At 29.3% G+C, this 22,380-nt stretch overlaps 1 protein-coding gene and 1 non-coding gene across 7 annotated transcripts in view; one reads left to right on the forward strand and one right to left on the reverse strand.

Moving 5' to 3' along the window:
• LOC145291201 (polypeptide N-acetylgalactosaminyltransferase 5-like) overlaps positions 1-22,380 on the forward strand; it is a 568,917-nt gene that overhangs the window by 430,362 nt on the left and 116,175 nt on the right. For 2 of the 6 annotated variants that reach the window (XM_080136781.1, XM_080136782.1), the window contains exon 7: positions 14,050-14,263. The exons of the other annotated variants lie outside the window; for them this stretch is intronic. In XM_080136781.1, coding sequence (XP_079992907.1) covers positions 14,050-14,263 — 214 coding nt within the window. The remainder of the gene's footprint in view (positions 1-14,049; positions 14,264-22,380) is intronic. 6 annotated transcript variants of the gene reach the window in all.
• Positions 5,102-5,292, reverse strand: LOC145291790 (U2 spliceosomal RNA). Its single transcript, XR_013869480.1, has one exon. It is a non-coding gene; the product is annotated as a U2 spliceosomal RNA (small nuclear RNA).

Consider the following 22,380-nt stretch of genomic DNA (forward strand, 5'->3'; position numbering starts at 1 on the left):
ATAATTTTTATATTTATTACTTACGTTTCCCCACTTACGTTTTACACACACCTTCCCCACTTACATTTTCAATCGCTTTTCCTACATGTACATAAAATATATAGATATCTCACTTTTCATAAGATTCTCCTCTCATCTTTGGTATATTTTATTTTCCTCGATCATCCTTCTCCTTCTCCTGAGGAAGTCCCCCGAAAATGGGGACGAAGCGTTGAGAATTTTCTAAAAAGGTCGCAGATTTTCTTTCCCTTTTTTCCAAAATGCTTTTTTCAAACTTAAGCATGACAGACCAAATAAAATTCTATTTCAAACTTAAGCATGTTTATGTATTCGAATGAATAATCTTTCGAGGATGGGGAGGTGAATGTTACAATTTGAAACATCCTCTCAATTTTTATTCGAACACATAAACCTTATATATATCTTATGTTAATATATATATATATATATATATATATATATATATATAATTCCAGGTTAATATTCTCCGACCTAATTTGATATAAGGGTGGGAAGGAATATTAGCATATTTTTAAAACGCACTTAATCTATTAATTTATCACCTAATGTATGAAACATCTCCATCAGTACAGCCTGCATGTTACCACTCTAAGATATCCTAATGTCCCCGTCTTGTACATAAAAGTAGGAAAAAGTGTTTATATTATTCCTTAATTGGAATTCATTTGTGAGATGAGCGTTATATATATTAATTTATTTTTATTTCGGATTATTATTCTCATCTTTATTAGTTGTTGTTTTTCATCTTTATTGGTTGTTGTTTTTTCACGACGTTTCGGCCAACTATTCCTCTGGCCTTCGTCAGGTGGTAACTTAGCCAAAACATGGTGAAACGACAACAACTACGTATGGCAGTGATTGCTGAGAATGCAGTTAGGAGATTCAAAGTTCCTATCCGTTGTGGTTACGACCTGAAGAAGACCAGAGGAATAGTTGGCCGAAACGTCGTGAAAAACAACCAATAAGGATAAAAACAACAACTAATAAAGATGAGAATAATAGTCCGAAATAAAAATAAATTAATACATATAATGCTAATCTCAAAAATGAATTCCAATTAAGGAATAATATATGCGCTTAATCTACTTTTGAATTTCTTGGTATTTCTGCACAGCTATTTTGAAAGCCATGATGACTAAGTTTGGAGTTAAAAGGTGACTCGTATTTGGGGGTTAAAGACCTCTTTTCATACTGATGATTCTATTAAAAGGATGAAACATGCCTATAGATAGCTAATAAAAAATATTTGTTGTTAAAAATAGCTATATATAAGGAGAATTAAATTATGCAAATTAACATTTACAAAATTTATTGTTCAAAAAGAATTGTCTTTATTCCATAGAATTTCAAAAATTAGGCCTTTTCCGTCAGCAGAAAATAACACTAAAATAAAACTATAAAATTGCTATGAACTTGCTAGTTAGCATAAAAGTTAGAAACTTTGAAAATTGTAATTTTTGACAGCACTTGTTTCGTCACGCAGAAACAATCATATAATTATTATATCAATTTTTTAATATTTTCTGCCCTGACTCATCAAAAGAACTCATTACCTTTAAAAAGAAAATAAAAAAGAATTTGGGCATGATGACTTAAATCCGAAGAGTAATTGCATTGTTTTTTTTATGATATTTATGCCATCTTTGATTATGACGTAAATATCATAAAAACAAATTGACATGATAATTATGATTGTTTCTGTGCTACGAAACAGATGCTGTTAAGAATTGAAAAATTTAACATGCTGAAAGAAATAAACGGTAAGATGAACAACATCTTGGGATTTGGAATATAGACTTTTTGTGATTTATTTGTATATGCTCTGTAGTTATGTTTAACATACATTGAGCTTCATAGATAAATGGATTGGTATAAATAAATGGGGAAATATAATTTAATAAGCATATTTTTCCCCCATAAATAAATATATATATATATATATATTTATTGTTTTCAGAAATATGTTTGTACCAAACAATTTCCAAAATTTCTTTTCATCTATTTGATTTACTCCTATATCCTCGGGAGGGGGGGGGGAGATCAACAGAGGTTAGACCATTCCTGTAATGATATGGTCCCTGTTGATTTTGCAGTGGGATGTTAGTTTTGTGCAGTTCTAGGAGGTTCACCCTCCCAGGATTTACCTTCTCTCTTTGAGAAGGGGTTAGTTTATTGCTAATCGCTTGAATCGGAGGAATGGCCAGACAGTTTTTGCAGGTTGGGGAGGGGGATCGCTGATTTCTAAAACCTACTTTCCGACCCTGGTGCCATAGTTCTTGTAGTGGGAGAAAACTAAATAGTTTTTCAATTTATTTGGCTTGAGCATATTTCGGAGCCTATCCCCCCCCCCTCACAACATATACCCCCTCCCATTTCTATTGTAGCTGAATTCATATTAAAAAAAGTCCATTTTACAACCATCTTCTCGCCATATAATATATGTAAAGAAGAACAAAGATTCTCCAAAATGAGTCTGTCACGTGAAGGAAACCCTCCCTCTAAAAATCTCGTACATTTGAATATTATTCCTTTTTTTCTTTTTTGTCGTAATCATATTTCATGTCTGCCCCATTTTTAACCAAATCATGTTTTATTTCCTTTGTGAGTGAAAATAATATTATCCTTACACACGCCATTGAAAAATTTATTGGCCATGACATTTAATTTGAAACATTTATGTCTTATGTTATTTATGGTGAACGTTATTTTTTTATTTTTTTTTTTATTTTTATTTTTTTTTTTTTTTGCGTATGTTTATTTTGTATATATGTTTTTTCTTGTGTTTTTATTTTTATTGATTTTTTACTTATTTTAACATAAAACGTAATTTTTGCATGACAAAACGGTTAGTCTAATTTTGACATGTACTTTCTGTTTTTCCTTTTTGTTTTTATTCTTTTTTTATTGTTGTTATTTATTTTTTGCTTGATAACATTTTACTGAAATTTTTGAAGTGCTTGCATGTGGATGCTACCGCTATTACTATTATTGATTGCATGTCAACTTTATTTTTTTATTATTGCTTTATTTTCATTTCTAAATAATAACTGTTTTTTTTTCTTGCAGTTTTTGTTTTCATTAACAGTTACTATTTTCTTACATATGTTCAAAATTCCTTTGATTTTTTTTTTTTTTTTTTTTTTACTGCCTTTTTATGAGGTTAGGCGCAAGGTCGAGTATTGGTTTGATGTTTCCTTTACAGTTATTGTATTTTTTTTTTTTTTTTTTTTTATATGTACATTTTTTTTACATCGTACAATTTTTTTACATCGTACAATTTTTTTACATCGTACAATTTTTTTACATCGTACAATTTTTTTACATCGTACAATTTTTTTACTTCGTACAATTTTTTTTACATCGTACAATTTTTTTACTTCGTACAATTTTTTTACATCGTACAATTTTTTTACTTCGTACAATTTTTTTTACATCGTACAATTTTTTTACATCGTACAATTTTTTTACATGTACAATTTTTTTTACATCGTACAATGTTTTTACATCGTACAATTTTTTTACATCGTACAATTTTTTTACATCGTACAATTTTTTTACATCGTACAATTTTTTTTACATCGTACAATTTTTTTACTTCGTACAATTTTTTTACATCGTACAATTTTTTTACATCGTACAATTTTTTTACATCGTACAATTTTTTTTACATCGTACAATTTTTTTACATCGTACAGGCAGATCTGTTTTACCAGAGAATATTCTTTTTTTTTTTTTTTTAATTGTCCATTTCGATTTTGAATAATTTTATTTCTCTTAATTTGAGAAAATATTTTCACTTTTGGAAGTTTCTTGCTTTCGGAAAAGTTTGGCACCAAAAATGCGTAATTTTGTATTTTCCTTTTTATTTTTATTTTTTATTTTATTTATTTATTTTTTTTTTTAATATTTTTATCTTTCTTTCTCTTTTTTAAATTTTTTCTTCAATTTATTTTCTTTCAATTATTGTATGAGAACTCCTATTACTCACTGGTGAGTTTTCTTGTAATCTGAGTGACAGCAAGTCTCCAAAAATTTTCACTACTCTATGCTTCATCTCACTCTAAGTAACTACATGTTCTCACATCAATCTTTAACAGTAAATTCTCACTGACAACAACTGATGATTTTTCCTAACAATAAGCCTCCTCAATATTCCAATACTCACCAAACCCTTACAGTCGAGTTTTGGATTATACTATCCATCTTTGGTACTTTCCATTCTCCTGGACCCACCGTAGTCATTTTCTGTGGTACCAACAAAGTTTTGTACCACTAAATTTTGTTTTTAATTTTTTTATTATTATTAACAGTGAAACCTGTCTCCAGAGCAAAATTGCAGAAACTAAAGATTGTAATCTCCAAGAGTCAGTTTACTGCGAAGGATAAAGAAAAAAAAAAAAACTCTTTCCATTGAAAATGTTAAGCTTTTATTCACAATATAAAAATATCCATAAAGTTACACTTTATTAACATGAAAAAAATTTTTTAATTAGAAAATAAATTTTAAAAATGAATAGTTAATTAATTAGATGTCCTTTTTACAAAGCAATATTAAAATTTTGACATATGCGACTGTATTTTATCTATCCCTCTTTGGTCTTTCCATCCTCTCAGAACTGCCTTAATCATTTGCCATAATGAATTTTTATATCGCTGTGTTTTGGTGATTCTTTTTCTTTTATCATTATTAATATCGGCCAAACTTGTTTCCTGAGAAAATTGTGGAAACTAATGATTATAAACTCCAGAAGTAAATTTAATGGAAAGGATTAAAAAGAAACTCTTGAAGTGGAAAACAATAAAAATGTATAGTTAATTAATGGCATGTCCTTTTGTAAAGCAATATGTAAATTAGTTCACCTTACGGCTTCAATCATATACACATGATCAGAATATTAGAAAGTTCTTGTTCTCTTGTGAATATGAATTTGCCATTTCTAATCTAACTTTCACTGCTATTAATGACTCCACTTTATAATAGTTAATACATATTAATATTAATAATATATTAACAATAATATTATATTAATAAACATTAATATTCCTATTTACCTGCCTCCTGACGAGGGCACAGTTAGACAAAAGGTCGGTTTTTAATGTGGAGAAAATCCAGCTCCCCCCCCCAAAAAAAAAGGGGCACTCTGGATAGGAACAAAAATAAAAAAAATCTAGAAGAATTTCTCTTCCACTGATCGAGGTCAGACAAAGTGAAGTATAGTATCAGAACAGATACTACACTTTGCTCCTAGCCAAAAGGCTGAGGAAAGAAATAATAATATTATACTTAATATATAGTTACAGTAGAACCCTGGGATACAGCATTAATCCGGTGTGTGTTTGGATCGTAAGGTGGAATCGCTGTATGGCGAGGCTTAATCAAAATTTTATACAGTGCATATTAAAAATTAGTAACAAAATACAGTACAGTATATAATACACATGTATATAATCAAATAACATAAATAACACCGTAAGGTGGGACAAATACCATAACAAGGGGCTTAAAAACATCATATTCTTACATTGTAACCTGAAAAAAACCGTATCCTGGGACCACCATATCCCAGCGTTCTACTGTAGTATTATTATTATTATTAGTAGTAGTAGTAGTAGTAGTATATAGTTATTATATATGAAAATGAAAATTTGGAATAAAATTCAGAAAATTTTTTTAAAAGATATGAGAAATTTATTATTCAACGAGGAATACAAAATTTTTCCTTAATCCATGGATTTTCAACAAATGACTCCTCTCATCAGAGGAAATGTTTTAGCAAAACAGTCATAAATTTATATTTATTATTAAATTCATTATATTTATATATATTGAAAAACTAAAAAGCTTGGATGAAAGCCCAAAAGAAGCGAAGATGAAAAAAAAAAAGGATATTCCATGGTGTAAATGTAGAAATAATTAAGGCACAATCATAAAATAGTTATTATATATACATATACAACATAATCACGTTAACACACTGATTCCTGCCAGATCACCAAAGTTAAGCAACATTGAGCCTGGCCAGTACCAGATGAGTGACTATTTGGAAAGGTGCTGTATGTACCACACTGTGACATAGAAATTTCCATGTTGGAGGCACGTTTAATTCGCTGGGAGAGATGCACCCCCAGTCTTTGTTTAAGACCTGCATCTAGGAGAAGGAAAACACAAAAACCTGCAGTCTACTGTCTGCTCTGCCATGTAGCAGCCATTGCACTGACAAAGATTAGCAGTTGAACCAAAAAGTGTGGTTGGTTCTGCACAAAGCCTTCACCACTATAAACAAATCATCTGAGTAAATTAAGTTGTTTTGGCAGAGCTCCTACGTCGGAGTTGATGGAGGGGGTTCATCATATAGCTATTAAAATTATATTGTTTGTTTTATCAACTTTATAAAATATATTATTTGAATAAAATGTATGTTCTTTTTTGATCAGAAAATAGGGATAACTATTTTATATCTAACAATGTGTAGTAAGATTTCTAATACTTTAGGACTTAACTAAGATCGAAGCCGCTGGAGAAGTGCTATGAAGGGCTGCCCAAACAGGGGTGGGGCGAGGAGAGATCAGCTGTGGATAGAGAATGTTAGACGGCAAAGGTATGCATCAGAGTTTTCAGAACTAGATGCAACATAGCCTACCGCCTCAGGATACGCCTGCACAGTTATAGCAGACACTGATCTTATTTTTTATTACCATCATCATTATAATTGTACTACTATCTATTTCTCTCTTATAGTTTATAATTACACAACGGAAGAATTTAGAATTTTTTAGAATAACTGAGATGCGTGCTGTGAGATTTTATAGTTCAGGGCTTAACTAAAGAGGTGCCTAAAAGGGAAGTAATCATAAAAGAAGGGAGATTACTCTTGATTACATAATTATACTTTACATATTTGATACTGAATCAAATGATTGGCAATGGAAAAGTAGAAACAGAATGATCAGAAACAGAAACCAACGCTTTCTTTCTTTCTTTTTTTTTTCTTTCTTTCTTTTCTTTCTTTCTTTTCTTTCTTTCTTTTCTTTTTCTTTCTTTTCTTTTTCTCTTTTTCTTTCTTTTCTTTTTCTCTTTTCTTTTTCTTTTCTTTTTCTTTTCTTTTTATTTCAGCGCATATTATAGAAATTAGATTAGAAAATCAACCAATCAGATCTCTACAAAGTGCCGTATCAGTTATGTAATATGTATACATTTGAAGTGAATTGCTTAAGTAGTTGCAGTGTTTTGACAACCTCCGATAAAATTAATAAAAATTTAATTTATTTAGATGACACACAAGAACAACTAAAATCTCAATAAAACTTTATTCTGCTTAGAATAACTCATTTATGTGTAGTAGGATTTTATAGTTTGGGACTTAACTAAAGAGTTATTCACAGGGGAGGTAATCATAAAATAGGGGAGGCTATTCTCGATTACTTGATAAATATTTATTAAAAGTATTTTGTTTATTTTATCAACTTAATAAAGTATATTATTTTGATAAAAAAAGGAAATTATTTTCCACCAAAAAATGTAGATAACTATTTAATATTTACTTTGAAACTACATTTAGCGATGTCAACTAGTCAACTGAAGGATGTGTCACACTTATGGTAGCACTATGCAATACTCCAAAAATTACAGACCATCGGTGGCCATTTCTTATATACACACTGGCATGGAAAATCCAATTCTGGACTCCTTTTTCTTAAATTAGGTACGGTTTTTTTTTGGGGGGGGGGGTTCAAAATTGTCGCGCTCTAGAATTTTGTGGAGAATCTTAAGTGGCGTGAGAGATTTCATCAAGATATTTCGGTGATGGAGAAACGTTTTAAAGAAAAATGGAACCATGGATGGCATGTTGACAGGCACACTACTGCTGAAATATAAAAAGAGAGGATGACACTCAACACAAGAGGATTAAGATGTTGTTTAAATTGACAATTTGGTGTTTCATTCATAACTGGTAATAATAAAATATGATTTTTTAGTGCATGAAAAACGGTGCCTAATCTAGAGAGAGAAAAAAAGAAGGATCAGATTTAGTATCAGGATACTTTTTTTTTTTACACCAAAGCAGATCTTAACCTGAAATTTGTTACACATTGTAATCAATCATTAAAACGAACAATGTTAAATGAAGGAAAATGAAGGGAGCACATGGGAAGAACACTGTCCTTTTTCACATATGTGCACTCGTTGGTTCTTGCCAGTGAGCGATGAAGAAACACAATAAATTAATAAAAGTCTATCCGTTTTACATTTATGTATCGTCTGGTCTCTATTCTTTATTCTTGATCATCACTTTTTTATGTGGCTGTTTCTTGAATCGTCTTGTGTCTGAGATTGGCTGTTTAGCTCAAAACATATAAAACTTATGCATGGAAATTTGAGGAGACTTGTTGGCGTTTTAAAGGCTTTATTGGGAAAAAGAATTAGTTCATAAGGGGAGAGACCTCCTTATAAAAGAAATGCTATAATTACTTAACTTTCCTACTTAATTTAAAAATTCATTGATCAACGGGAAGGTTCTAGGAAATTTCTTTTAGATTTCTACATTGTGTGGAGACGTCTTGTTTCTTGCCTTCCTGCCTATGTCCAAACATGTTGCATTTTCTGTCTAACAAATTGACAGCTGTTTCTAGCATGTTTGTTTAAGGAACTGACCTCTGAACCTTAGCATTAGTCACGTCAGGTGCACTGGGTTCATCTGCGTCTGTTGCCAGGTTGTCCCGATATACTAAATGTAACACTTCCGGAATTCATACTAGTTGAATTAATCTCTATCTACTGGTATAGAGTCATAGAACAGATGGACAAATCCTTTTACTGAGATGCATAGACTCATCCCAAAACATGCAGGTAAAACTGCTTCATGTATGTTCAAGCTCAAATCAATTAAATTACTTGATCGCTTTTGAGTTGTTGTCATCAAAATATGAGTGTTTTTAGAGATGCACTTCTAGTGAGGAAAAAGAAGAATTAAATGTTCTTTTGGGCTGTCGAAGGTTGGCCAGCAGTTATCTTCACTGAAGATCGTCAGTGTTAGAGCGTTCAGTCGAACAGGTGAACAGGAAAAGAGATGTCTTTCTTCAATGCTTCCTGGGTTCTTTATGCTGACCGGTCGTGATTATCAAAGTAGTTCCCAGGAGACACTCAATACACATTTCAAGCTGATTGGTTAGTGTCTGACCAATCAAATCGCTTGATTTGCGAAGAGAAAATAAATCTTTATTTTATTCATGACTGCTAAATGATCGACTAATATATTCAATGACAAAGTAAACCATCTTTGTTTAAAGTTGCTAATTCATAAAATAGATTACAAAGAAAACCTATTTGAATATGTAATAATTTTTTTCCAAGATAATTTTTTGGGGCATTAATAATCAAAGCACTACAAAAACGGCATTTATTCTCATAAAAAGTATTTAAATGATATTTATTTAAAAAAAAAAAAAAAATTGCAATGAAACTACATTTTCTAAATTGCTGTGAAAAATGTTTTAAAAAATATATTGCAAATTGATTGCTTAAAATTGCACGGTTCATCTTTTGAATTGTTTTTTTTTTTAATTGATTTTTACTTTTCAGATTTTCTCAAGAATTTCACTTTTTTTCCGATGTAATTTTTACTGTTTTTACTATTTGCACAATGTAAGCAGATAAAACATTTTAAAATTTAATTGTTTTTATATGAAATCCTATAGATTTTCATTTGTGTAACACGAGCATTACCGGCTCATTGTCGTGTGGCAAAGTTCACTACTTTCAACAGTTGAAACATTATAATCCAAATAATAAACGTTTCATCCACAACTATGTTCTAAACACAAAACAAAATCTTTCTGATCCATTCAAACAAACATTAACATTTTGGTAATTTCGATACAAATGTATTTATTCGTAAAAATGTGTCTGTAGAGAGAAATAAAAAGAAACGTATTTGTTTTTTTTTCACTTGCTCTTTAAGAATAGATCGTAACTTGTTCAAAATCAAGTCAGTTCCTGAGAATAAAGGAATATTTGAACAGGAAATAAAACAATATTGTAAGTCAGAACTGTTTGTTATAGCAATTATTAGATTAAAAGCAAAACTACATTAAATAATTAATAAAACGTTTTGTTTTTTTTGTTGTTTTTTTCAAAGCCAATATGCAAATTACTTAATCTTGTGATAAATAACGCCTATACATAAGAAGTGCATCTATCTATCTATCTATATATATATATATATATATATATATATATATATTCACGTGAAATCACTTTTTTCTTCACCCTATTCCATCTGCTTCACTTTTTGTTATCAAGTAAGATCTATGACTTACTTGTAGTTTCATTAAATACTTTTGCAAGCAAAATCTGATCCCGCATTTTGCTAATTCCTACCTTCTGATGAGAAGGAAAGTATTTCTTCGAAACTCCGCGGATTAAAGACTATCCACTTTTTTAGTGTTTCCTTTTTAAAATTAAATGTTTTTAACTCTTTTTCAAAGTGTTTGGTAACATGTTTTATTAACTACTTGTTCTTATTTATATATATATATATATATATATATATATATATATATATATATATATATATATATATATATATATATATAAAACGATGGCGCGTCTACTGTGTAAAGTTAAGTGAACTTGAAAAAGGACATTTTAATTTACTGCTAGTGCGAGAAATCGGCACAACTTTCGCATTTTTTCATTTAGAAAATTCACTGTGACGCTTATCTCAAATATAAAGACTTACGCCCTGATACCTTTCAATATTTTTCGTATTATAAAATATTATATCTATTTCCAAGGAACTAAAAAAAAAAAAAAAAACAGTTGTGCCATTTTCACATAATCTATGCATAGCTGTAGTTTCTTACATGTAAATCCACTGAAACCCTGTTTTATAAAAATAAATAAATACATTTAAACAAAATAGCCTGAAGACGTTGCTTAAAGGAATTGTAGTAAAAACATGTATGCACATATGTAGCCAATAATGTTTGTATAAATAACATGTTAAAATTTTATTCATATAAGAATCATTTATATACAAGTGTTTATCTACCTCGGTTAAACTAAATAAATTATTTAATAATGTTTATGGAAAATTTGTGTTAATATTATTCACGAATGTTTCAGATTTGACCTAAATCAGTTCATAATTAAAATTATTTTAAAGAAATAAGTTTTTAAATATGTCGACATGCATTTTGACATTTTTAATAACAAAGATTTCATCAACTCAAATCCTCTTTATTTCAGATTAATTTTCTGCAAATGTAAGACTCATTGATTGTACGTTCTTTTTTTTTTCTCTATATATTCTTGAAAACAATTTTTTTTTTTTAAATCTTACCAGTTATTAACAAAAAAAATATATAAGTGGCAAAAAAAAACGCGTTTTAGGTTTTCAAATACTATTTTATTTTTGAGTTTTATTTTATTTATTTATTCTTTTTTTTTTTTTCTCAAATCCTCTTGATCTGCTTCTACGTTGTTAGCCTGTACTAAAATCGGTGACCATTTAATATTTCCAGGTGTTTGTATATAAAACGTACTCATAGCCGTTTTGCATGGCAAGGAGGTAGGAGGACTATAACAGATAATTCTAAGCTGTCCGTTGTGATCAGCCCCGACTAAACACTGGACGGCGATGGCAGATTGAATTCAAATTTTAAACTATATTTTTATCTTATATTTTGAGTATATCATTTCGTGAAAGGAATAATCAAACAAATGGAAATATTAAATAATGATAAATTGCTGGCAAATCTAACGGAGATAATCGCTCCTCGTTAGCAAATCTAAGGGAGATAATCAAGTCTTGTTATTAAATCTAAGGGAGATAATCCAATCTTTTTACAACTCTAAGAGAGATAATTAATGCTTGTTTTCGTTTTTTTTTTTTTAATGAAAAGAAAATAATGAGTTACTTGCTTTAGGCGATATTTTATAATAGTTTACAGAAAAATTTAAAAATGAATAAGTAGTAAGTAAATGTTACCAAAGGCAAGAAAAGTAGGAAATGTGTCAAAAGAGTGGTTAAATGCAAGGGAGACTAAGTGAAATAAGTATTGTAAGAAATTTCTTCCCTACACACTCAATTTCCTCCCTGCAGATAGCAAGTAAAACTCCACAAACGAAGCCATACCTTTAACTCAAATTTTATTCAAGATGTATCAGAAATGAAAGTTCTTTGGTCACGGTAAGTCTTTGCAAAAACAGTGACTGAATTTGCTATCCATTGCAATGGAGCCGTTAGTTATGATTCCTCTGTGGGAATGTTAGTTCGGGGTTTCCTTAGAAGGATGTACATGGTGAACACGGCGTGAATGTTGTCGCCCAATATGGCATATTTTGGGACCTCGTGGTCCCTGGAAGAAATAGGAATAATTTCCCATAATCAAATATATAAAGCCGAACACTGAAGAATATCCTCATCGGGTAAAACACAACTTGGGATGACTGATGATAATTTCAAGTTGTTTTTCGATTAGTCAATGAGAAAGTCATCTAATTCCCGATGCTCGCAAAACCATGGTGAAAACTTTTAACATCTTTTGATGGCGCTAACAGCATGGAAAGGAACTCACTAACTGGTTTGTTTTTCTCGTGAGCTGAGAGACCACAACATTCTCAAAAGTTCTGGCCAGTTTGCGGTATCAATATGGACAAAGACTAAGCTTAATCTGTACAGTATTTACACTGGCTTGAGACAGGGAATGTATTGACCACTATTTTTGTTTTTCTTCCATAGGCAAAGCAGTGTTCTTCTTAGAACTGTCGCTTTTAAAATAATTTTGACTAAGCTCAAAAATAGTGAATTCGTCTGTATAATGACAATTTACCACACAATTATTTCACTTAATCTAATGGAAATGTCTCCATTGCATTTAACATAATTTCGACACAAACGTCAGAAACGTAAATTTTCTGTCTGCTTAGATATGTGTGTGTGTGTGTGTGTGTGTGTGTGTGTGTGTGTGTGTGTGTGTGTGTTTAAATTATTTTAAAGCGTTTTTATGTACATTTTCTAATTGTTGACTTCCGTGTCTTTAACCCTGCCACATTAACATGGCGCAGGTGTGAAGACTTCATTATCGCCATAATCGCCAAAACAATTGAAAATTAAACGAAAGATACTGCTAATAATAACTGCCACTAATCAGGCAAAAATTTAATTTTCAACCAATCTGTATATTCTTACTATCTTGTTTTAATTTTCAGTTTCTGGGCTATTATAGAGGCTTTACATTGAATCTTCTGTCAACCAATTATTTATTTGTTCTAACATAACATATTTGACTGTACTTCTTAATTAAAATTTAAAAAATCGCTTTAAAATAAGTTAAAACACAAAGAAACTTCTCTAGGTAAGTAGAAACATAGCTTTTCTTGATTTCGGTAACATTTATTTGTTGTATATTTCCTTTTGTGCGTTTTTTGGTGTGTGTGGGGGGATGGAAGGTATTTTATTTTTTTCACTAATTTTTTTGTTAACTATTGTAAAGCATCACCAATAAGTGTAAACCAAGAACGTTCATTTTAGTTATATATATATTTCCATTTTTTTTTTTTCCAACATTGGGTTTTCATGCATAATACTAAGCAAAAAAAATTCTATTTTTTATGAAGAGTGTGTGCATGAAAATATTCGATATTGACATAATAATAATTTGATTGTTTCTGCATAATGAAACAGGTCTGTAAAAAAAATGTGCCGAAATTTTGAAATGCTGAAAGAATTTAAGCAAAATAAATATTTGGAACGTGGAATGTAGCTATACTGTTATATATATATATATATATATATATATATATATATATATATACACACAAAAAAAATACCTTATCAACGTTAGCATTTTTGGATAAATAAGAGGATTTCAGTATTTTTATACTGGTTGGTGAGTAATAATTTTATAACTATTGCTTGGCATAAAATGACAGACACGAAAAAATCATATTTATATATAGTCTGCTTAATTTTCTTTTTCTCTTGAATCAGCTTGATCTTAATTGTTAATTTGTCCCTGTTTTAGGCTGGTTGGAGCCATTGCTAGACAGAATAGGCGAGAACAAGTCTAATGCTGTAACTCCTGTTATTGATGTTATCGAGGATGACTCATTCCGATATCAATATGGCAGTGCCAAGAGCACAAGTATAGGCGGCTTCGACTGGAGTCTGCAGTTCACATGGCATGGCATTCCTGATGTGGAACGGCAGAGGAGGAACAATGATGTCGCCCCTATCAGGTATATTGCAATGTTGCCTGGATTGCAAATGAAAAAAAAAAAATTACATTGTTGCACTCTGTCACTGGAACTCTTCTGTTTTGTTCTGCATCTTCTGTTGTCCGTTTTGTCTTGTCATTGTTATTGTCGTCTTCTCCTTCTCCTTCTTTTCTTATGATACACGATAAAGAAAAATGCTGGGATCTCCTAAACATTACCAACAATGATGATGATAATAATAATGCTGATTTCGTTTACTATCGTTTCTCTGAAGAGAGATAGGATTTCAATCCCAGCTCCAAACCAGGAACTTATAGTAATAATAATAATAATAATAACAACAATAATATTAACAATAACTATGACAATAATGATAACAATGATAATAACAACCATGATGGTAATAATAAAAATATAAATAAATAATAATAAAATTATAAATAATGATAATAAAATATAAATAAATAACTATGATAAAATTATAAATGAATAATAATAAATTATAAATAATTAAAAAAATAATAAAATTTAAAAAATATATGTATATAAAGAATAATTGGGTTTGTATTACTGTACACATAGATTCGAAAAAGTTGTCAAAAAACAAATATATAACAAATAAATGTTATCAAAAGCAAGATAAGTTACTTTTCTACCAAACTGGATATATTTTTTGTGTTTTTATTTAATGTAACATGTTTATTCAGCTCGAAAAACATACAGTGTTTACCGATGTATTGGAAAACTCAAGATGGCGTCTGATTCTCTCTTTAACACGGTAAGTGTGGGAAAAGGTGTTATAAATAAAAACCCAGATAAAATACTGTTAAAAACACACTCAATATATGTTACCGTGACATAGGTTGACATATATTCGGCAGGTTTTTAATAGTATTTTGTATAGTTTTTTTATTTATAACACCTTTTCCCAAACTTACCGTGTTAAAGAGAGAATCAGACGCCATCTTGAATTTTCAATACATCGATAAACACTGTATGTTTTTCGAGCTGAATAAATATGTTACATTGAATAAAAACAGGAAAAATATATCCAGTTTGGTAGAAAAGTAACTTATCTTGCCTTTGATAACATTTATTTGTTATATATTTGTTTTTTGACAATTTTTTCGAATCTATGTGTACAGTAATACAAACCCGAATAATTAATAAATAAATAAAAATTTCAACTAATAAAGAAAAGAAAAAGAAATTCAGAGAATCTTTCTACATTTTGCCCAATGATATTGATCAAATTTGATATACTTCAGGTATATTTGAATTTTCAATTAGGAGGTTATGCCAATATTATGCTATTTAAAAATGATTTAAAATACTCCAAAGCAACTGAAAATTGAGGAATATTTATTAATTTATATGCAAGACCTCTAAAAATATTATTCTGATTTTGATAAAAATCAATTACATGATTTTTACTTTAAAAATTGTCTTACATATAAAGCTTATGAGATCTTAAGAAGAAATTGCTTAATTCATCTCCAATGACTATGGATCAAATTAATGTAAATATGAGATGTTTGCATTTTCCAATATGATAGTTGTGCCCAAATTACGTCCCATCAAAACCTTTCAGATACTTCAAAGAAACTAAAATTTGAGAAATATTAATTGATTGATGAATAATAACTATAGTTAAAATTAAAAAAAGAATTATCTGAATTTTTACAAAGATATATCAAAATTTTTACAAAGATATATTAAAATTTTTACAAAGATATATTAAAATTTTACAAAGATATATTAAAATATTTGCAAAGATATATTAAAATATTTGCAAAGATATATTTAAATTTTTACAAAGATCTATTAAAATTTTTACAAAGATCTATTAAAATTTTTACAAAGATCTATTAAAATTTTTACAAAGATCTATTAAAATTTTTACAAAGATATATTAAAATTTTTACAAAGAGATATATATATACATTTTAATAAAAATATATTTACATTTTTACAAAAATATATTTAAAATTTTAATAAAAATATATTTAAATTTTTACAAAAATATAATTAAATTTTTACAAAAATATATTTAGATTTTTACAAAAATATATTTAGATTTTTACAAAAATATATTTAGATTTTTACAAAAATATATTTAGATTTTTACAAAAATATATTTAGATTTTTACAAAAATATATTTAAATTTTTACAAAAAATATTTAAATTTTTACAACTAGGATGTTACATTCAAATTATGCAACGTAAAAATCTATGAAATCCTCCAAATAAAATGAAAATTGAGGATTATTTATCAATTGATGTCCAATGCCTATTAAAATTTCACAAAATATAAAAGTTTCTGAATTTTCACAAAGGGCTAACACACATTTTTACTCCTCATTGCATAAAATATTATCAATAATAATTTCAAAAAATAAAACTGCTATATAAACTAATAAATTCAAACAAAAAAATAGTGCCACAAACATTAAAAATGATTTTTGCTTTTAATTTGGTAGTTGAAACAGATTTAGAACTAGAAAAATACCCGTTCCAAGATAATAAAAAATAAAAAATGGTACAAACTAAAAGAAAGGAAAAAAAAAAAAAGAGGAAAGAAAGAAAAGGAAGAAAATAAACACGGAGAGGGAGGATAAGATTTTGTAGGATACAGATTATCCATTATGGAATTTTTTAAAAATTATATTCACAAAGCATAATTTTAGTTACAATATAAGAAATATTTAAAAAAAAAACAGCCTTTGTGGAATATTGTTATTGTATTATAGAATCAGACTAGATTCGGTCAGGCATCATAATTCTATATAATGAATATATTTTAGCATTTTTGTATTTGATGTGTCAATATTGTGATCATTGAAAAGCATATGGGGAACCAATGAGCTTAAAATATTTCCAAGCTTCATTGCCCTGTTGTGTTTATACATCCTTTTTTTTTTAACCACATTGGGTCTCACCAATACAGTCATGACAGAAATTTTCATTCCACATTTACTCTCTCTCTCTCTCTCTCTCTCTCATATATATATATATATATATATATATATATATATATATATATGAGAGAGAGAGAGAGAGAGTATATGTACTAGATTTTTTTAGCCTATTAAAAAAGGCGCAAAAGTTATGGTCCATTGAACTAGAATGAGTGCTTTATGCCAAATAGATGGTTGAATATGATTAAATTTGTGCTTATTTTTGCATCAAATACTAACCCCTATTAATTGTAAATTATCCACAACCTAATACAATAGTTAAATACAGCTAGCACTATATAAAGATTTCCATAATAAGTGAAAGTGGTGCTACAGATCTGAGAGGACTACAGAAACAAAGTTGTATGCATCAATACCGGTATCCAATCAGCAGAACCACTTCACAGTAATTAGTTTGAAATACCCCCGAAAAATCTAACAAGCAGCAAAATCCCACCCCTACATAGTAGAGATCCCTAGATGTAGGAAAGCCTTTTACTCTAATAGCTTCTTCCCAAGAACTGCTAGACTTTGGAACTCCCTTCCGGGTTCCTGCTTTCCCAACTGTACTGACATGCAGAAGTCCAAGTATAATGTGTCACTGTGCCTTGTTTAGGGTGAAAATGGAAAAAAAGAAAAAAAAAATTTTTTTTTTTTAATTACAATACATGCTGTATAGTATCTATTATTTTACATAAGTAATATCCACAATACAATATGCATTATGAAATATCTCATTTCTAATATCAGGAATATCCACTAAACTATACAGTTCTCACCGTTTACTATCCACTTAATCATAATAACCTCTATACTTATATACCAGCAATAATATGCTTACTATTAATCTGTATTATATACAACTAGATTTTTTAGCCCAGTAAAAACGAGAAAAAGTTATATCCTGTTTACTCAGGATGAGTGCTTTATGCCAAATTGATGGTTGAACATGGTTTAATTTGTGCTCAGTTTTGCATTAAATATTAATCTCTATTAATCCTTAACTGTGCATTGAACAGATACCATATTACTTAGTTCCCTGCACCGTATCATTAAAAAGGTCCATACTAAATTTCAACCAGATTGGCACAGTAGTTTCCTAGGAAAGTGGAACTTAAACACTATTAAACCCTATTAACCCCTAACTGTACATCGAACAACTACCATAACACTTAGTTCTCTGCACCTTATCATAGCAAAGGTCCGTACAACATTTCAGTCAGATCAGCTCAGTAATTTCTATGAAAAAGTGAAACTTAAATATTGATTCCTATTAATCAGATGCCTCCTTTCAGTCTCGAGAAACAAAGGATACCCTCTCTAAGGGCAGCTGCGTATGTAATTGTGTGGCAATGTTTGCGCAATCTCCAATCACACCTCTACTGAATCAGCACTGCTTAAGTCCAGTGGTAAGGAGAATTCCAAGACGACTGGAAACAATGCCGAGAGCACATACAGCACCTGGTAGTCCCAGATGGTAACCCACCTGGTACTGGCCAGGCTCATTGTTGCTTTGCTGCGGTGATTTGATGGTAACCGGTGCATCGAACGTGATTAATCCCTATGTGGTCATCAAACGGATATCATAATAGTTTACTGTGGATGCTTGGTTATATTAGAATTATTCATTGACAGCTTAAGTCTCAGAAAACTATAGACTTATGTTTAGAGTGCCTGGGTAAGTAAGTATGGAGGGTAAACTGTTACCCATGCAACAAACTATCTCTCTTTATGTCACTGCAATCATCTATTAGTAAAACAGGCACCATTACACCCAGTTCCATTGCCATCACAGTAGTTTCCAGAACATTGTTGGGTACTGTTTTACAATTTATCATTGTCTAAAGGGAGACAACTCTTGTTTACTAAGAGATTCGTTCATTTTTTTTTTTTTCCATCTCATACTTTAGGACGCTCAATTTGATGATATTTTTTTTTATTAAATCAAAATATTAAAAAGATGTTGGTGTTATTAATATTATAAGCGTTGCTGCAGTAAAAAAAAAAAAAAAAAAAAAAAAGAAAGAAAAGTTGCCGCAGCTTTAAAAGTTTCATCCTTGTTTTATTAAAGAGTTTCATTCTTTGTATTTTTTAAGGTTAAAGATTAATTTTTTAAAAACCTTACCAGTCGAAAAAAAATGTAGAAAAAAGTTGCCGCAGCTGCAGCTTCTTTTTTCAAATGTTTACATAATGCAAATATCGTTTGTTCGTTGGGTCAATAGTAAGGCAGAAGAGCAGTGGTGACAGGCTATCACCTTGAAATATACCTTGCTGGACACTGAGATTACTAAATAAACAAAAAAATTAAATTAATTAATTAATTAAAGTCAAAACACTCTGCATAGCAAGCAAGGGACGTAACTCTGCTTATCGTTAATAAAGAATTATGTCCCTTTGTTAAATTTTAATTTGACTGCTACTATACTGTCTTTTTGAGTCTAGAATTCAACCTAATTAAAAAATACATATAGAAAAATCTTTGATATACATACTCATGGAATGAAAATATCATGTTCAATAATTGCGTAAATTAATCAAGCAGTTCTTTTTTATTAAACTAAGACAATCAAATTTTGGCGCTGTTTTACAGTTTGCCACTATTTTTTTAAAAAAAAACCTTACCATAACATTTATTTTTTAATTTAAGAATAAAAAAAAGTTACCGTAGCTTTATTTTTAAATGTTTTTATCTAATGCAAATATCGTTTGTTCGTTGGTTTTAGCGTTGTAAATTATGGTATGAAAACAAACGATTCCCTTAATAGTCGTGTAAATACTACATTTTGTATTATTAATGTTATCGACTTTGTTACATTAAAAAAAAAATCGTTGCAGCTTTTTTAATGTTTTGATTTAATAAAAAAAAATATCGTCAGATCGAGTATCCTAAACTATGAGATTAAAAAAATGAACAAATCTTTTAGTAAACGAGAGGTGTTTCCCTTTGCCCAGTAACAAATTATAAAACAGTGCCCATTGTTGTATATACTGTTCGTACTGTTTTGGAACCCTTTGCTCTAATTTTTTTTTTTTTTTTTTATAGAAATCAACCCTTAGAACATTTTTATATATACAGGGTGTCCAAAAAGTCACTGAAGGGTTTTGAACTTAGATTCTTTTTTTGAGGATATCTTTCTGTAATTTTAACACAATCTAACTAAGACATGGGGAAATTCTTTTAAAAAAAATACAAAATTCAAACAATATTTATGAAAAATAATGTCTTTTAAATATTTCGCATTTTCAGCTTCGTATATTTGTGCTCTTTCCAAAACATTATTCATGACAGATTGCAGAATCTCTGGATTGCGATTTAACTCCCTTATTTAGTTCCTGATTTTTTCCTCCAATTCTTACAGTGACTTTTTGGACACACTAAACCCTGCAAGAATTGAAGGAAAGGGTTTGTATTACTGTACACATAGATTCTAAAAAGTTGTCAAAAAAACAAATATATAACAAATAAATGTTATCAAAGGCAAGATAAGTTACTTTTGTACCAAACTGGATATATTTTTCCTGTTTTTATTCAATGTAACATGTTTATTCAGCTCGAAAACCATACAGTGTTTACCGATGTATTGGAACATTCAAGATGGAGTCTGATTCTCTCTTTAACACGGTAAGTTTGGGAAAAGATATTATAAATAAAAAACCGGATAAGATACTGTTAAAAACTCGCTCAATATATGTTACTGTGACATAGGTTGACATATATTCGGCGGGTTTTTAATAGTATTTTGTATAGTTTTTTATTTATAACACCTTTTTCCAAACTTACCGTGTTAAAGAGGGTGTGAGACGCCATCTTGAATTTTCCAATACATCGGTAAACACTGTATGTTTTTCGAGCTGAATAAATATGTTACATTGAATAAAAACACAAAAAATATATCCAGTTTGGCAGAAAAGTAACTATCTTGCCTTTGATAACATTTATTTGTTATATAGTTGCTTTTTGACAACTTTTTCGAATCTATGTGTACAGTAATACAAACCCGAAGGAAAACATCAGTAATGAAATAAGGGAGCTAAATCAGAATCCAGAGATTCTGCAATCTATCATGAATAATGTTTCAGAAAGAGCACAAATATGCAAAGCTGAAAATGGACGACATTTAAAAGACATTATTTTTCATAAAGATTGTTTGAATTTTGCATATTTTTTTTTAAATATAGAGTTTCCCAATGTCTTAGTCAGATTATGTTAAAATTACAGAAAGATATCAAAAATAATGAATCTATTAAAGTTTAAAACCCTTCAATGACTTTTTAGACACTCTGTATCATCAAACTGTTTTGAAACTCTTGCTCTGAATTTTTTTCTAGAAATCAACCCGTAGAAGAGAATACACAATTATATCAACCCAAACAAGATGACAAATTTATAGTTCGTTAACTCTATACAAAAATATAATTACTAGTAAATCTATCATTTTGACTTGCATTATTTTTTAATTATATTGTAGATAAAAAGTTTTTTTTTTTTTTTTTTTTTTTTTTGATACACACTAAAAAAAAATGGCCAGTTCTCCTTAGATCAGTGAAGTTAAATGACAGTGAACTTAGTCTGTATCGGATGGGTGACTATTTGGGAAGATCTAAAAAAAAAAAGAGATTCAGTACTTATTATTAGAAGAAAAAGACAAAAGCTGGACATATAAACACACATACACCCAGACAACTGTTCCTTTATATAATAGATAAGAAGAAAAAAGACAGAAGCTGAAAAAACTTATTGCTTTTAGATAATACTAAATAAAGCATTAAGAAAAAGACTGTTTATTTTAAGAAGTACATATCATGAATGCATGTTACCATAAATATCTTATTATAAAATAATTTTAATATCATTAATAATTAAGGAGTGGGGGAGACCCTAGCAATAAATAACCTTTCATGGCATTAAATAATTTAACATAATAGATATACCATTAAAAAAACAATCAACCACATTGAAAGAATGGATAAGAGTGTCTAAGTTAAATGTAGAACAGTATATACAATGAAGGCATATTACCATAAACATCTTATTATAGAATAATTTTAATGTTATAAATAATTAAGGGTGGGGAAGACCAGATTGTTTTTCTTTATCCTGTGTTCTTTTTTCTATAGTTCTTTTAACTCTTAACGTCCTATAACTCTCTAAACCATATTTATCAGATGTAATGTCTGTA

This window comes from Euprymna scolopes, chromosome 12 (assembly GCF_053919585.1).
Source record: "Euprymna scolopes isolate OS-2025 chromosome 12, ASM5391958v1, whole genome shotgun sequence".
NCBI classification, from domain to species: Eukaryota; Metazoa; Mollusca; class Cephalopoda; order Sepiida; family Sepiolidae; genus Euprymna; species Euprymna scolopes.